Source organism: Lactuca saligna, chromosome 5, assembly GCF_052625555.1.
Source record: "Lactuca saligna cultivar CGN05327 chromosome 5, ASM5262555v1, whole genome shotgun sequence".
Classification (NCBI taxonomy): Eukaryota; Viridiplantae; Streptophyta; class Magnoliopsida; order Asterales; family Asteraceae; genus Lactuca; species Lactuca saligna.
The window spans coordinates 260,653,821-260,671,847 of NC_136421.1; the positions used below are offsets into that span (position 1 = coordinate 260,653,821).

General features: G+C 35.1%; 1 protein-coding gene across 1 annotated transcript; it reads left to right on the plus strand.

Annotated features, from left to right (window-relative positions):
* Window positions 1–14,042: 14,042 nt before the first annotated feature.
* EMB3103 (Pentatricopeptide repeat (PPR) superfamily protein) lies at window positions 14,043–17,609 on the plus strand. The gene is made up of 10 exons (XM_078995852.1): window positions 14,043–14,442; window positions 14,636–14,720; window positions 15,074–15,337; window positions 15,444–15,746; window positions 15,825–15,929; window positions 16,044–16,143; window positions 16,233–16,552; window positions 16,661–16,837; window positions 16,920–17,048; window positions 17,133–17,609. Exons 1-10 carry the CDS (start codon window positions 14,156–14,158, stop codon window positions 17,361–17,363), a joined length of 2,001 nt encoding a protein of 666 aa, XP_078851978.1. The 5' UTR covers window positions 14,043–14,155; the 3' UTR covers window positions 17,364–17,609.
* Window positions 17,610–18,027: the final 418 nt, after the last annotated feature.

The following is an 18,027-nucleotide window of genomic DNA, read 5'->3' on the forward strand; positions in this document are numbered from 1 at the left end:
CCCGATCCGCCCGGGGTGTCTTGGCACTATAACACGTAGCAGGACCCGCCTCAACCTTCCCCATACCAATAAACATGTGCACATAATTATCGTACATTAGCATGCAATAACGAAGAGTCATACATATCTAACCAATCTCTAGCATAGAGACCTTCCTACAACCAGGATATCAAACAAACAAATTACTAGAATAGTAACCATCCTAAACCAGGATGTAATCTAACATAGCAACCATCCTAAACTAGGATGTAAATCATAAAGGTCCGGCCTTGGTGTCGTAGACCCTGTTGATATAATGAGGAGAACTCACCTCGCAACTGACGTTTGAAACTAGAATGCTTCAACTCCCGGATCACCAACACAAACTTCACTACCTATATATACCATAAAATCCTCTTTCATAAATCTCCAAATTACCAGAATACCCTCAGAAGTCAACTGGTCAACTCTTGGTCAAAATCAAAGTCCACAGTCAAAGTCAACAGTCCATGTTGACTCGACTCGTCGAGTGCAGTTCACCTACTCGTCGAGTCCTTCCTAAACTCGAGAAGTCGTGAAATCCTTGATTGGCTCGTCGAGTTCTCCTTTAACTCGTCGAGTTCATACGTGTCCAAGAATTGGGAGAAACCCTAGCCGACTCGTGAGTCTTCTAACAACTTGCCGAGTTCAAGGCAAACTTCAACGGACTCGCTGAGTTGTTCATCCAACTCGTCAAGTTCATGGCCATCTTCATCGGGCTCGCCGAGTTGTTCATCCAACTCACCGAGTCCTTGCAGACCTTCATCCATGTAGACGCTTTTTAAGCCTTGGCAAGGCTCCAGATTACAGATCCAAGCTTCCAAGGCATGTTTATCACGTAAAGTTGCAAACTTTATGCACATGCAAGGTTCTAAAGACCCTAAATGACCAATCTATGCTTCTAATGGAGGTTTACACCTTGGGAGAGTCTCATTCTTGCTCAAGCTGGAAACTTTATGGAGTAAGAAGCCCAAAGGAACTCAGTTCTGAAGTTACAACTTCAGATCTGAGTTTGCACACAAGAATAGCTTCCAATCATACCATGAAAACCCTAGAATTCATCCAAATCGGGGATCTAGAATGAAATGAGGTTAGGGTAACGATTTATACCTTCCAGAAGATGCTAAATACAATAGATTTCAGATCCTTCAAACTCCTTGCTTCTGAATTCTTGATCTCCAAGCTCTTTTCTCCAAGAAAATCCTCCTCGAAGCTTAAGACTGCACAAAATGAGCACACACACACACGATTAGGACTTTAAAAGGACAAGAAGCAGTGAAGGGGAGGCTGGGGAAGGCCAATGATCCTTTAAATAGGGTGAAATACCCCGAAATTTAGGGTTTCATCTGCCAGCTCCTACTCGTCGAGTCCCTTTATAGACTCGGCGAGTAGGCCACTAAATGTGCGATCCCACCCCGCTGCTACTCAACGAGTAAGGAAACCAACTCGTCGAGTAGATCTTCCAACCAAATAAACTTTCATTTAATCCCATACTTGAGAATCGGGGCATTACAGAAGAAGGCGAATATCAGTGTAACTGAAATCGGGAGGTAGCATGCATCGACTTTGATGCCCATGGCTCGGAAGGTGGTCGCATGTGAACTGTATAAATTTGATGCACACAATAGGAGAAAAAAAAGTGGTGGACGCTTCAAACATCGTTTTAAACAGAAGAGGAAAGGAAAAGAGAAAAAAAACATCAAGCGATTAAGAAGATGATAACAATATTAGGTGATCGTGTCCAACGAGACATCGTTGTTTACTCTCACTTGTACTTGATCAATTTGCAACAACAATTTATTCTTCAGAGAAACCGATCGTCCATCATCTTCATCTTCTGACAAAACCAAAAGCAAATAAAATAACTTACAATACGATTATACAAAGCCTTATGCAACATACTTGTGTCTATTACGTATTGAAATAAGGGCTTACAATAATTTGCAAACAAGAAGAAAGAAGGGGAATCATGTATAGATTTAAGATTGTATGAATCGTAAGAACCTGTAGAGTATAGAGATGAACAAATAATCGATGACATGTCATCCGAAGATGATAGATTTTAAGGACTGTCAATGCATGAGTTGGCATTCAGTTCTCTTTGTTCATACAAAAATGTAAAGAACGCTTGGAGATCATATGGTTATCAGAGAGAGAGAGAGAGAGAGAGAGAGAGAGGTGAATAGAGGTGTCTAATCGACCTAATCTTCTAGAGTGAAGATAGAAGTGGGTGGTGGATTACATGTAGAAAAGTCATAAAACATTGGTAGGGTATGTGGTGCAACATAAGGCAAAAGGTTGAATATACATATAGGTAATTTGCATCATATTGAGGATGTTAGAGGCGTGTAGATCTGTTCTGGCGATACTAGAAAATTTAGGCTTCCAACCACCGGTGGCATCTAGCTTGATTTTGCTCGACAAAAAGAAACAAAACTGAAATCTCTTTCTACAAATTAAAGAGAAGTATGAATAGAAGAAGTGGAAAGTTGTGATTTTTTCGATTGCAACCGCTCCACAAAAGATATCAGCATGAAGAAAGAAAGGAGACAACATGGGATTGAGTGATAGAGGTTTAAGCAGAAATTCATGGTGGAGGTATGATAGGAGGAAACAAATTAAGATAAAGCGGTGATGAGGTATGGAAACCCCGATTTTTTTTTATAGAATTTACTAAAAAGGGATTTGAAGTGTGTAAAAGAAGCTAACACATGTAGTGGATTACAACCGTATATTGGGAAACCGTGAAATGAAACTAGGTGCCTGTAACGACCATAAAAATTTCAATCAATTTTAACTTTTCAAAAACAACCCATTTTCATAATGTTATTACAAAAAAGTTTTCAATACAATCATTATCAGAGTCTTCCCAGAACCAGATCATAAAACATAATCATGAGGAGCGGTACGATCACGCCTTTGCCTTGCCACGGTCTCCCGAAGAACCTGAAAAACATTAAACCACAACTGTAAGCCTGAAAGCTTAGTGAGATACCCCCAAAATACCAACCACATATACCACGCATAACATATCATAACCGAACAGAACAGCCATGCACTTCGGGTCTACTGCGTGACTGGTCCGCCGTATCGGGCCTTCAGTCCACCTGGTCCACCCTCCGAGTCTACATTATGACTGGTCCCCCCATATCGGGCCTTCAGTCCGCCTGGTCCACCCTCAAAGTCTACAGTATGACTGGTCCGCCTATATCGGGCCTTCAGTCGGCCTGGTCCACTCTCCGAGCCTCGGCACGTCTGGTCCGCCCTCGTGGGGCCTACAACCTATGAACCGCTCATTGGGCCTTCGGGATAACCGGTCCTCCCTGGGTATGTTGGCCTACAACACAAAGCATGACCCACCTCAACCCACCCCCAGTCAAACAACCATGTGCACATAACCATACAATCATATAACAATTCACATCCAATCAAACCGATCTAGCAGATCACATAACATGACATACTCTAAGCAGGATACCGACCTAACCGGTCACTAGCATAGCATCATCCTAGATACCAGGATACCGACCTTAACCAGATCTCTAACATATACCATCCTAACTACCAGGATGCAAACATAGTAAAGCAACAACATAACAACAATAACCGGATTACAATCCGATAAAGGGTCGGCCTTGGTGCCTTAGACCCTGTTGATATAGTGAGGATAACTTACCTCGCAACTGCAGTCTGAAAGATAAGACCAAGATGCTCCGACCACTGATACGTTCTCCACCACTAGCCAACACCAACACTGAACTCAAACAAAAGACAACAATTACCAAAATGTCCCTGGAAGTCAACTGGGCAACCCTTGGTCAAAGTCAACCTCTTGACTAACTCTACTCGCCGAGTCAACCCGAGTCCCATGACTCTGAGTCCCCTCGCACTCACTCGCCGAGACCTCCCTTGAATCACTGATTCATGGCTCCACCAGACGAAGTTTGGACCTCACGACCAGACTCGCCGAGTCCAAGAACAGACTTGCCGAGTCCAAGGTCATCTTCAACCTACTCGTCGAGTTGTTCGTCCAACTTGTCGAGTGCCAATCCATCTTCAAGCAACTCGCCGAGTACACCTTTGTAACTTGCTGAGTGCATCTAGATCTTAACCCATATAGAAGCTTTTCAAGCCATGCAGATGATCCAAAACATAGATCTACCCTTATACAACTCATCCATCACGTAAAGTGGCAAACTTTACGTGAATCCAAAGAGATCTAAGCATATAACGCTCTAGGGTTAGGGTTTGGGACAAGATGGCTTCACCAATCACTCAAGATAGGGATTTAATGCACTCTAGACCTTCTCCATTCCAGATCTGAAGTAGCAACCCCAGATCTAACCTCCAAACTCAAAATATCACAAGCTATTCTTTCCAAATACTCCAAAATGATGAATCTAGATGAATAACAACCCAAGAAACGAAATAATACCTCAAAAGAAGCTCCAACAGAAGAGAAATCCGAATCCTAGCAAAGCCCCTTGCTCCAAGCCTCCTAATTCTCCAAGATCTCCTCCAAAATCTCTTCTCCAAGGTTCAAATGCACTCAAATCCCTCACAATTGCGTCTTAGGGTTTTCTGGACTTAATACTTTATGTTGATTTTATCTCATTTAATGAACAAAAGGTGCTTAATTAGTTTAGAATTTTATTTTTCAGCAATAATGACATGCTCGGAAGGAAAAGGAAGCAGAACTAGCGATTGGAGGCTTGGATATTGGATTTTGAAGAAAGAAGGATGTTGTTGGATAACTTGACCCCTCGTCAGTGTTTTGGTCATATCTCATGAACCATAACTCCGATTGACGAGATTCAAAATGTTCTAACCTCCAAACTCAAAATATCACAAGCTATTCTTTCCAAATACTCCAAAATGATGAATCTAGATGAATAACAACCCAAGAAACGAAATAATACCTCAAAAGAAGCTCCAACAGAAGAGAAATCCGAATCCTAGCAAAGCCCCTTGCTCCAAGCCTCCTAATTCTCCAAGATCTCCTCCAAAATCTCTTCTCCAAGGTTCAAATGCACTCAAATCCCTCACAATTGCGTCTTAGGGTTTTCTGGACTTAATACTTTATGTTGATTTTATCTCATTTAATGAACAAAAGGTGCTTAATTAGTTTAGAATTTCATTTTTCAGCAATAATGACATGCTCGGAAGGAAAAGGAAGCAGAACTAGCGATTGGAGGCTTGGATATTGGATTTTGAAGAAAGAAGGATGTTGTTGGATAACTTGACCCCTCGTCAGTGTTTTGGTCATATCTCATGAACCATAACTCCGATTGACGAGATTCAAAATGTTCTAACCTCCAAACTCAAAATATCACAAGCTATTCTTTCCAAATACTCCAAAATGATGAATCTAGATGAATAACAACCCAAGAAACGAAATAATACCTCAAAAGAAGCTCCAACAGAAGAGAAATCCGAATCCTAGCAAAGCCCCTTGCTCCAAGCCTCCTAATTCTCCAAGATCTCCTCCAAAATCTCTTCTCCAAGGTTCAAATGCACTCAAATCCCTCACAATTGCGTCTTAGGGTTTTCTGGACTTAATACTTTATGTTGATTTTATCTCATTTAATGAACAAAAGGTGCTTAATTAGTTTAGAATTTCATTTTTCAGCAATAATGACATGCTCGGAAGGAAAAGGAAGCAGAACTAGCGATTGGAGGCTTGGATATTGGATTTTGAAGAAAGAAGGATGTTGTTGGATAACTTGACCCCTCGTCAGTGTTTTGGTCATATCTCATGAACCATAACTCCGATTGACGAGATTCAAAATGTTCTAACCTCCAAACTCAAAATATCACAAGCTATTCTTTCCAAATACTCCAAAATGATGAATCTAGATGAATAACAACCCAAGAAACGAAATAATACCTCAAAAGAAGCTCCAACAGAAGAGAAATCCGAATCCTAGCAAAGCCCCTTGCTCCAAGCCTCCTAATTCTCCAAGATCTCCTCCAAAATCTCTTCTCCAAGGTTCAAATGCACTCAAATCCCTCACAATTGCGTCTTAGGGTTTTCTGGACTTAATACTTTATGTTGATTTTATCTCATTTAATGAACAAAAGGTGCTTAATTAGTTTAGAATTTCATTTTTCAGCAATAATGACATGCTCGGAAGGAAAACGAAGCAGAACTAGCGATTGGAGGCTTGGATATTGGATTTTGAAGAAAGAAGGATGTTGTTGGATAACTTGACCCCTCGTCAGTGTTTTGGTCATATCTCATGAACCATAACTCCGATTGACGAGATTCAAAATGTTCTAACCTCCAAACTCAAAATATCACAAGCTATTCTTTCCAAATACTCCAAAATGATGAATCTAGATGAATAACAACCCAAGAAACGAAATAATACCTCAAAAGAAGCTCCAACAGAAGAGAAATCCGAATCCTAGCAAAGCCCCTTGATCCAAGCCTCCTAATTCTCCAAGATCTCCTCCAAAATCTCTTCTCCAAGGTTCAAATGCACTCAAATCCCTCACAATTGCGTCTTAGGGTTTTCTGGACTTAATACTTTATGTTGATTTTATCTCATTTAATGAACAAAAGGTGCTTAATTAGTTTAGAATTTCATTTTTCAGCAATAATGACATGCTCGGAAGGAAAAGGAAGCAGAACTAGCGATTGGAGGCTTGGATATTGGATTTTGAAGAAAGAAGGATGTTGTTGGATAACTTGACCCCTCGTCAGTGTTTTGGTCATATCTCATGAACCATAACTCCGATTGACGAGATTCAAAATGTTCTAACCTCCAAACTCAAAATATCACAAGCTATTCTTTCCAAATACTCCAAAATGATGAATCTAGATGAATAACAACCCAAGAAACGAAATAATACCTCAAAAGAAGCTCCAACAGAAGAGAAATCCGAATCCTAGCAAAGCCCCTTGCTCCAAGCCTCCTAATTCTCCAAGATCTCCTCCAAAATCTCTTCTCCAAGGTTCAAATGCACTCAAATCCCTCACAATTGCGTCTTAGGGTTTTCTGGACTTAATACTTTATGTTGATTTTATCTCATTTAATGAACAAAAGGTGCTTAATTAGTTTAGAATTTCATTTTTCAGCAATAATGACATGCTCGGAAGGAAAAGGAAGCAGAACTAGCGATTGGAGGCTTGGATATTGGATTTTGAAGAAAGAAGGATGTTGTTGGATAACTTGACCCCTCGTCAGTGTTTTGGTCATATCTCATGAACCATAACTCCGATTGACGAGATTCAAAATGTTCTAACCTCCAAACTCAAAATATCACAAGCTATTCTTTCCAAATACTCCAAAATGATGAATCTAGATGAATAACAACCCAAGAAACGAAATAATACCTCAAAAGAAGCTCCAACAGAAGAGAAATCCGAATCCTAGCAAAGCCCCTTGCTCCAAGCCTCCTAATTCTCCAAGATCTCCTCCAAAATCTCTTCTCCAAGGTTCAAATGCACTCAAATCCCTCACAATTGCGTCTTAGGGTTTTCTGGACTTAATACTTTATGTTGATTTTATCTCATTTAATGAACAAAAGGTGCTTAATTAGTTTAGAATTTCATTTTTCAGCAATAATGACATGCTCGGAAGGAAAAGGAAGCAGAACTAGCGATTGGAGGCTTGGATATTGGATTTTGAAGAAAGAAGGATGTTGTTGGATAACTTGACCCCTCGTCAGTGTTTTGGTCATATCTCATGAACCATAACTCCGATTGACGAGATTCAAAATGTTCTAACCTCCAAACTCAAAATATCACAAGCTATTCTTTCCAAATACTCCAAAATGATGAATCTAGATGAATAACAACCCAAGAAACGAAATAATACCTCAAAAGAAGCTCCAACAGAAGAGAAATCCGAATCCTAGCAAAGCCCCTTGCTCCAAGCCTCCTAATTCTCCAAGATCTCCTCCAAAATCTCTTCTCCAAGGTTCAAATGCACTCAAATCCCTCACAATTGCGTCTTAGGGTTTTCTGGACTTAATACTTTATGTTGATTTTATCTCATTTAATGAACAAAAGGTGCTTAATTAGTTTAGAATTTCATTTTTCAGCAATAATGACATGCTCGGAAGGAAAAGGAAGCAGAACTAGCGATTGGAGGCTTGGATATTGGATTTTGAAGAAAGAAGGATGTTGTTGGATAACTTGACCCCTCGTCAGTGTTTTGGTCATATCTCATGAACCATAACTCCGATTGACGAGATTCAAAATGTTCTGAAAACTAGACACAATTTTGGACGACTTTCGTGTTTTGAGAAAATGTTGATTCCAAATGGACTCGGCGAGTAGGCCATCAACTCGCCGAATTGGTCAGAAGTTTCGCGATTCTGGACGCGCTGACTTGCCGTACACGGGTTTTAAGTGACAGACTCGCCGAGTAGGTCACTGGACTCGCCGAGTAGCCTCTGTTTTGTGAAAATCTATATAAAGGGACTTTCAGATCAATACCCTAGCATATAGATGAACCATTGGAGGACAATTGTCGACTAAAGGTGTTGCTGGAGCGTGGGAAGCAAGGGAATCAACCCTACATTCAATTTTAAGGAGAATCAAGTCAAAATCAAGTTTACTCTTACCTAATCTCTTGTTTAAACTATGTTTTTACCAATTGATGTTGTTTTTGTGCTTGTTTCTACTGTAATCATGAGCTAAAAACTCATAACTTCTGTTTAGGTAGATGAATTTGTGAAAATGGATTGATTATTTGATTAGGATTAATTTTAATTGGTGATTATGTTTTATTAAGCTTGTTAAAGAACCTTATGTGTTAACAATAACTATTCTTCTATTAATAAATCAGTAATTAAGTTGTATGAACATCTCTTAGTTGCTAATTTCATATGATTACGTGACCACATAATTGTATGTCTAGGAATAACGAATGTGAAACTAGAATTAATCAAAAGATAGGTAAGTTAGTGTGTGAGCTTGTGTGATACACCATCAACAAGAGGTTAATTGAATAACCAATTTGATTAGCTAATTACAAGTCTTTCTAAACCCGAATCAACAAACTAGGAAATTCATTAATTTAGACAACTAGTCATTGCTTGAATTAATCTGTTTTCTAAGGATTAGCTATAGCGAATGTGAATCTAATCACTTTAGTCGGTAACCAATGAAGAATTAATCCGATATATTTACCATAAAATCATCCATGGGAACAAATGATTCGAACCTAAACAGAAGGCCTTTTTAATCATTGAATTTAGTTGATCTTTGTTTTCTTAGCTATTAGTTGCTTAGTTTGCGTGTTAGTAAAGTATTTAAGTTTCTAGTCTTGCAAAACTAGAGAAACCCCCTTTCTATTACTTGTTTTATTTAGATAATATTAATATTTATTTTAATTGTTTACCGTTCCCTGTGTTCGATACCCTACTTGCTTGAACTATATTACTAATCGATAGGTACACTGCCTTTTGTGTTTATTTTGTGTCTAAGTTAGTATGATTAAAACTAGTTTGTTTCACACACATCAATAACAATCTTAGGTGTCCAAAACGTGTCTTAAAAAGGTTGAGCCAGCAATGACTCGGATTAAAGAAGAGGCACCAAGAGGTCGTCATCTTCTCTTCTTTACCAAAAATCACCAAAATTCAAACTAAAATCCATAAAAATCAAGGAAAAATCCACAAAATTCCTCCTATCGCACTTTGCTTAATTCTTAAAGCACAAGACGAACTTATATATATATATATATATATATATATATATATATATATATATATATATATATATATATATATATATATATTAGCTATGTAATAATTTTTATTTTTTTTAAAGGTCCTCCATACATTTTGCTAAATATTTAATTTATTTGATTTTATTGTTAGATAGTAGTTACTTTAATAATATCGTATATGCTTAAAAACAAAAGGAAAAAAATAAGAGATATATAAAATATTTCACAAAACAAAAATATATTAATAAAGTAAAGTTCAGAATTGATCAATATTTAATTAATACTTAGGACATTATGGATACTTTAAAAATAACGTTTAAAAAAAACAATACTAATAAATGTGAAAAGTTAAATCGCTATTAAAAATAAGGAAAATGACTTATTATAATAATTAATTTTTCGTTTTGTTCATATTTAAATAATATTTAACTTGTTAAATGTATTCAGATATTACCATTGTCACATATAACATGTTATAACCGGTAACAATGGTAATATGTAAATACATATAATAAATTAAATGGTTAAATATATATAAAAAAAATTGTCTAAAAGATGATTACCCTGGTAAATCATTTTTCTAAAAACAAACAACACCTTAAAGGTATTATCGAGAGTGTGACGACATATTAGACGAAAATTAGCTAGGTTTACGGAATTAATGTATATCACAAAAATTTAACGAGCTTACTTTATTAGAACTTTACTAGGTTATAATCCGTGGAATCCACGGTTCCAAGTAAAAAATATTAATATTTTATTAACATAATCATTAATCATAGATTTGAAAAAATTAGATGTTTTGCTAATAATGGGAAAATGAATAATTTATTTTCAAAAATGAATTTTTTAATCGATTAGTTTATATTCAAAAGACATGATATTTACCTTTATTTGATTACTTATTGTGGAAACATTTCGTACTCCAATAAACATCAAAACATAATTTTTTTTATTAAAAAATTAAAATGTAACAAATATATTTGACACATTTTTTAAACCATATAATCATCATTAAGGCATTCATTTGTCAATTTTAATGTTTGTATACTCTAACAGTAGATGGTGACCTCTCTTCGAGGGTAAGTGAAATTAAATGTTAGTTTAGGAGTATAGAAAATTTTTTGGTTCAAAATAATATAAGGCAATAGATATATATTTACTTAAAAAGTTGTATAACTATTAAAATACATATTAATGTAATTTTTTTTTAAACGACTTCAAATTTTACAACCATATTTTGTGCATTTAACATAATGTGCTCTACAACCTCACTTTTGAAGGTCTTCAACCATTTTTTTTTTTTTTTTTTAATTTCAAAGCGTCTATCAATCATAACTTATATATTGCAATTTAACAAACATAAACAAATATTTTTCCTTTCATTAATCAATTCCTACATTAAAATTAAACAAAAGTAAAATTATATATGGTTGTCTTTGTTCACTTTCTAAACCACAAATAAACAAAATAGACAAAGTGTAAAAATAAACAAACATCTTATTCTTTTATAACATGGATACAAATATATATATATATATATATATATATATATATATATATATATATATATATATATATATATATATATATATATCAAAAAAGATATAGCTCCCTCCAACTCTCTTGTTTCACATTTTGTATTTCTTCCATAAGTTTCTCTTAAAACATATGATTTAAAAAAAAATCATAACCTTAAATTTTTAAAAATCAAGACCAATGTCCTTCCTAAAAAAAAGGATGAGATACATAAGCTAAACAATCGACAAAATAATTATTCGAGGTAAGGAGAAAAAAAGAATCAGATCCAAGCATAACCAAGAAGCAAGATAGTTGGAATCATCATTCACAAGCAAAGTATGTGCCAAAGTAATTTACATTGTCCAACTACCAACTACCAAAATGGTTTCCTACTTTCTTTTCTTGCATCTCTTTTGTTAAAACCACAACCATTTAAATCTCATGTGCACGTTTTTATACATGTCCATGGATTCAAAACATTTATAGACACAAAATCCTTTGTTTTTTTTTACCATGGTATCTTGAAGGTAATCAACCAATGATTATTGCACACACAAAATATATCATGAATTACATTTGAAGACTAATTTCATAGAATCTAGCCAACATTAGTGATATTGCAGTTGCTGTATCAATTAGTAACAAATTTGGTCAAAGATATACCACCGTTTACAAACATATATTAACCGTAACAATTACAAAGATAAAAAAGAAAAAAAAATCACCATAAGTTAAAAGGCTACAATATGATTATCCATCAGCTGGAAATGAATGAGTAAACAAACCAAGGAAATGAAAGTCAAGGATAGTGTATTATAAGTGGCCACTGTGAAACATATAACACACACAAACATATCCTATGTACACACATATATTTGACTGTTAAGTAAGACTTTTAGCTCTTTGACTACTTGGTTGGCCAATCATGTAATATGGTAATTGAAATCTTGTTTCAAGTCTTTATTCTGTTTATTTGTTAAATCATCTTATTCCAAGACATATAATGTCTTAAAGGGCTCAAAGGAATCAGGCAAGGACCTACTACTTGTATGGAAGCACATTTAATTTTTTTATTCAATATTCAAATATATATAGATTTCTAACATTTATATGAAAAAAATACAATGAGGTTAATTTATTAGAAGCCGAGTAACTTGAAAGTAAAGCATATCGAAACGGTGTGTTGAGTGAATTCAATTTGACATCCTAAAAGTAAACTAATAGTTGGGTGTTAAGTGTAGAAGCAGTAGAGTTAATTTTTGATATTTTCTTGTAGTTTAATACTTACAACTCTGTCAACTCTTGCAAATGCTTTGTCCCAACCAATATTTCACCTTCCAAATTTGTGCATAGTAATACACTGTTCAAACATATCAAATTTATCAATATACATCTAGATTTTTTTTCAAATAAATTTAACTTTATAATATATAACTTACGTTTTGGTGATCCTGACAAAAACATTCGAGCTGCAACTCACCAAAGCCTAGTGAACAAAGACACATGGATCACCAAACCATGAATAAGAAAAATAAATAAATAGCTTAATTGTGCTTAGTTTCATTTCATATAAATGGAAGATAGTCTGACCTCTTGTTCCATTTAGTTTTCAATAAGAAGATAAAAACATCCTCATTATAAAAAAGTAAATTATTCAATTATGTATACTTACAACAAATAAGCTATATGGGGATATAAATAAGAATGTAAACACTATTTAGGCATACCAATTTATTCAACAAATGAAGAAATATAAATCAATGATTCAAAGGTTAAATCACAGAAGTAACAAACATTTGATGATGATTTACCAGTAACGGATATGGATTTCGATTTTGAATCAAAGTATCAAACTAACAAAAGGATCGGTAGGACGAATGGGATAACATTAATTAATACCTTCTTGCTTGATGAGAATCGCCTTTTGTTGCATAACCATTGAAGTTAGCAGAGCGGAGAGCATCTACGACGGCATCTTCTGGTGATTATGTCTTTCTGCAGATTGAAAAGGTGCACAAAATAGAGATAAAGATAAAAGATCGAAAAACCTTCCCATCAGTAGATTATAGCCCTGCTTTTTTAGGGTTAGGTTCACGAAGACTTGCAAGCAGCCGGTGATGGTGTTCTCGACAGTAAACAACGATGAAATAGGGGTGGTGGAGAGAGAGAGAGAGAGAGAGAGAGAGAGAGAGAGAGAAAGAGAAGCACCGTCATTCTCCTTAAATTGAAAACAGATCTTTGTCTTCGCCTCAAATTGAAATTGAAATATGAGACTAAATGAGAAATTAGTAAATTAGTCATAAATTTATGCATAAATTGAGGAGATATTCAGGGAGACAATTTAGAGAATTCAAATGAGATAGATATATGGGTTGAGCGGGAAAACAATTGATAAGCAGAGTTTATGAGTTTATGAGCGGGAAAAGAAAATTATGGTGAACAAAAAGTGGACACGTGGCACAAAGGAAGTGTAAAAGAATGACAAGTGACAATTTAGAGAGGTTTATATTAGGTAGAAAGATTAGAAAGAGATGTCTCGCAAATTCACGATGTATTTTGTTATATTGATGATTATTTTCTTATAAATTATTAAAATGTAATTATTTTGGTTTAGTGGGGTTTCAAATATGATATTTTAGTGAATAGTTCTAACAAAATATTATAAAACGAGTTACCTCTAAACTATTAAACCATAAAAGTAGAAGACTAGTAGTGGTGTCAACGAAGGGGTCTTGAATTGTGTTTTTAAAGACATGAGCGGTCAAACTGATATAAATACATACTCTAGGGGCTATTTTTGCATCTTTTTGGATTAATCATTAAACCCATCCAAAATCTTTCCCAAAAAATTTGACGATCCTCTCCTGTGTTCTTCCTATGAGCACCACCAATCCCATTTCTATCAACAAATCAACCATTAATTTGACATAAGTATGGAGATTTTCCGTGTTCCTACTCATCGGGTTCAAACAATTTTCCTTACAGTATCGCCACCTCTACTTCCCTTTTCAACCAGACCAATCAAGAATTCTCAGTCTCCATCTGCAACTTCTGCTACTACTGCCAACAACAGTACAACACTTCGAAGTCAATCTCCCAATGGACCATCATTCAGTTCTTCCCCGAAATCCAAAACATACATCTCAATCTCCCACCAAGCTAGACAGTCCGCTATTAATGATATTCAACAATCCCCTGATTTACATTTAGCTCTTTCGAGGTAATTATCTCAATTTTGAAGTGAAAAATTAGCATGGATTCGATTACAAACTTAATACCCTTATATTTAGTAAATAGTAATTGCTATAAAGTCCGCAGTTATAAAAAATTTCATCCGAGTTGATGAAATGTATGCCAATTTGGAATTTAACTAATTAGCATGTTATATGATTTTTTTTTTTTCCGGTATGTAGGTCAGGAGGTGTGCTGAAAGTGCAGGACCTCAATCTCGTTATGCGCCACTTTGGCAAGCAAAATAGATTGAAGGATCTTTCTCAGGTTCTTCCAACTCAACCCTTTAACCCTCATGAATAGATGCAATACTATGCACATTTTCAATTTACTGAACTTAATTATTGTGTTTGTGTAGTTATAACCTTATAGCTTACCAGATTAGTATTGTCTTTATGAAGTCCATTGAGTATAAAGAAACACCACCTATGAGTCTTAATGTAAAACTAAAAAAAAACTTTTGTGGTAGCTTCATCTCTTGATGTGTGTTCTTACAGTCAATATCTACTTCCAACATTTAAGAACTAATCTACAGTTCATACATTTTCTTACATGTTTCAAATCCATTTCCAATAAATGATACTATGTAATACATATGAAATTGTTTGGAAACACTGCAGCTTTTTGAGTGGATGCAGCAAAATGGGGAGCTTAACTTTGCTTCTTATAGTAGTTACATGAAGCTCATGGGGAAAAGCCTCCATCCTAATAAAGCACTGGAAATATACAAGGGAATAGAAGATAAATTAACCCGAGTCAACCCATCTGTTTGTAATTCTGTTCTTGGTTGTTTAATTAAAAGTGGCAAACTTGAGAACAGCTTTCAACTTTTTCATCAAATGAAACAAGATGGTTTAGTACCAGATGTCATTACTTACAGTACGGTATGCCTATAGCTCTCATTGACATCAGTCACAGTCACAGTCAGACACAGACTCATAGTCACAGTCACAGTCACAGATCACAAAATTAACTTTTTTTTGTTAATAGCTACTTGCAGGTTGTGCTAAAGTTCAAGATGGTTATAAAAAAGCAACAGATCTTGTTCAGGAGATCAAGTACAAGGGTTTACAAATGGATAGTGTTATTTATGGGACACTTATATCTGTTTGTGCTTCATGTAACAAATGCAAAGAAGCAGAGAGTTATTTTAAGCAAATGAAGATCGAAGGCCATGTTCCTAATGTGTTTCATTACAGTTCTTTGCTTAATGCTTATTCAATGGATGGAAACTATGAGAAAGCTGAGGAGATACTTAGAGAGATGAGATCAACAGGGTTAGTTCCAAACAAGGTTTGTTTCATATGCTTCATTGCCTTCAAACATTGTAATATAAATTTATAATTTTGCTTACAATTTGGAGATTTGCAGGTTGTTTTGACAACTTTATTGAAGGTGTATGTTAGAGGAGGCTTGTTTGAGAAGTCAAGAGAGTTGCTAAATGAACTAGAAGCCCTTGGCTATGCCGAAGAAGAGGTAATACAAAAGGGCAATTTTGTAAAAAGTTTAAAAGAAAAAGAAAAAGCATATAAGTCGATCTTAATTTTTGCCTAAATGATTGTTTACAAAGCATTGTAATTTCATTTATAGATGCCATACTGTTTGCTAATGGATGCACTATCAAAAGCTGGACAAATTGATGAAGCTAAGTTGGTTTTTATTGAAATGAAGAGAAAAAATGTGAAAACAGGTGGTTCTTCTTGAATAAAAAAAAAGTTTCCATTAACTTGACTTGTGAAGTTTTTGAATCTAATTATTTCATTCTGAAATGATCCCCAGATGGTTATTCCTACAGCATTATGATTTCAGCCTTCTGTAAACATGGGCTCCTTGAAGATGCAAAGGAATCAGCATTAGAATTTGAAGCCAAATATGAAAAATATGATGTGGTTATATTGAATACAATGCTGTGTGCCTATTGTAGAAGTGGAGAAATGGAGAATGTGATGAATCTGATGAAGAAAATGGATGAATTGGCAATTAATCCTGATCGAAATACTTTTCATATTCTGATAAAGTATTTTGCTAAAGAGAAGTTATATATGCTTGCTTTTAAGACCATGGAAGATATGCATAAAAGAGGCCAACAACCAGATGAAGTATGTTTCCCTTTTCTCTATTTTCACTCTCTTTTTTTTTTTTAAATAAATTTATATTGCTACCTGAAATTTTGCATAGGTTTGACTTAACACATTGTGTATTAATAGGAACTTTGTTCCAATTTAATGTTTCATCTTGGTAAAACCGGGGCCCACTCAGAAGCATATACTATCTACAATATGTTGAGATACAGCAAGAAACCAATGTGCAAGGATCTTCATGAGAAGATTCTTTACATCCTCATAGCTGGACGACTTTATAAAGACGCATATGTTGTGTTCAAGGTAACATTATTTTTCATTTATAAAAAAATAGATATTTTCTTGATTTCACTTGTTAATGTATATGATTTATTATAATATTTAGGACAATTCAAGGTTGATCTCTCGACCTGCTTTGAAGAGATTTGCTAGTTCGTTTATGAGATTTGGGAATATAAATTTGATAAATGATGTGATGAAGGCTATCCACAACTCGGGCTATAACATTGGTCAGGTAATTAATTGTAGACATAACATTGTTTCTTAAGTTAATTTCAAGCACTTAATACATGGCTTAATGGGTTTACTTGTATCTTAGGGTTTGTTTTCCATGGCAATATCGCGCTACTTAGCTCAACCAGAAAAGAAGGATCTTCTACTTCAGTTGCTAGAATGGATGCCTGGTCAAGGCTATGTTGTTGACCCATCCACGCGAAATTTAATATTAAAAAACTCGGATTTGTTGGGACGCCAACAGACGGCTGAGATTTTGTCCAAACAACACATCATGTCAAAAGCATTAAAAATACGTGACACAAATCAAAAATAAAAAGTTTAAGGATTGCAAAAGGTGAAAAAGAGATAACAAACACGTCATTGATTCATTGCAATATGAGTTGTAACTGAAATATTAGGAGTTGTTTCAAACGTAGGACATGAGTTGATGGAAGGTGAAAAGCATTGCAAGGGTTCGATCTGTAAATTCTAAAACCTGGAGGGTGGTGTATGTAATTTGTTATCAATTTTCAATGATATGTGATTGAGCTAATTAAATTGCAAGAAAAAAAAGCTACATTAAATCATTTAATTCTACATTATAGCAACAGCAACGGAGAGCGTTATGTGAAAAAAAAAAAAAAAAAGCAACCATGTAGGTGTTAAGTCATCATGTGAAAAAGAAAAGAGAAAAACCAATTAATTGATCTACAATATTAGGTTTTACAAACTCCCCATGTGTGAGTGAGTGTCAACAACCAAACAAGTAGTCAAGTACACAGGCATGGCTTATCTTAAACCATATAGCATACGTTACACTAGTAAAACATGTTCAACGTACTAAAATATGTAGTTCATGAAAAATACGTATAAACGACAATTTCAAATGCATCCAGTACAATGAATTAATGTGGAGCAATAAATCAACCATGAATTTTTTGACACGGAGCCAACGACCACCAACAAACAAATTAAAATCACTAACATCAAACCAAATA

Bases quoted from the DNA above. Each gene is read 5' to 3' on its own strand.
- EMB3103 (XM_078995852.1), top strand. From the start codon at position 14,156: ATGGAGATTTTCCGTGTTCCTACTCATCGGGTTCAAACAATTTTCCTT. The intron at 14,443-14,635 runs GTAATTATCTCA...TCCGGTATGTAG, and splicing joins TTACATTTAGCTCTTTCGAG to GTCAGGAGGTGTGCTGAAAG. The intron at 15,930-16,043 runs GTAATACAAAAG...TTTCATTTATAG, and splicing joins TTGGCTATGCCGAAGAAGAG to ATGCCATACTGTTTGCTAAT.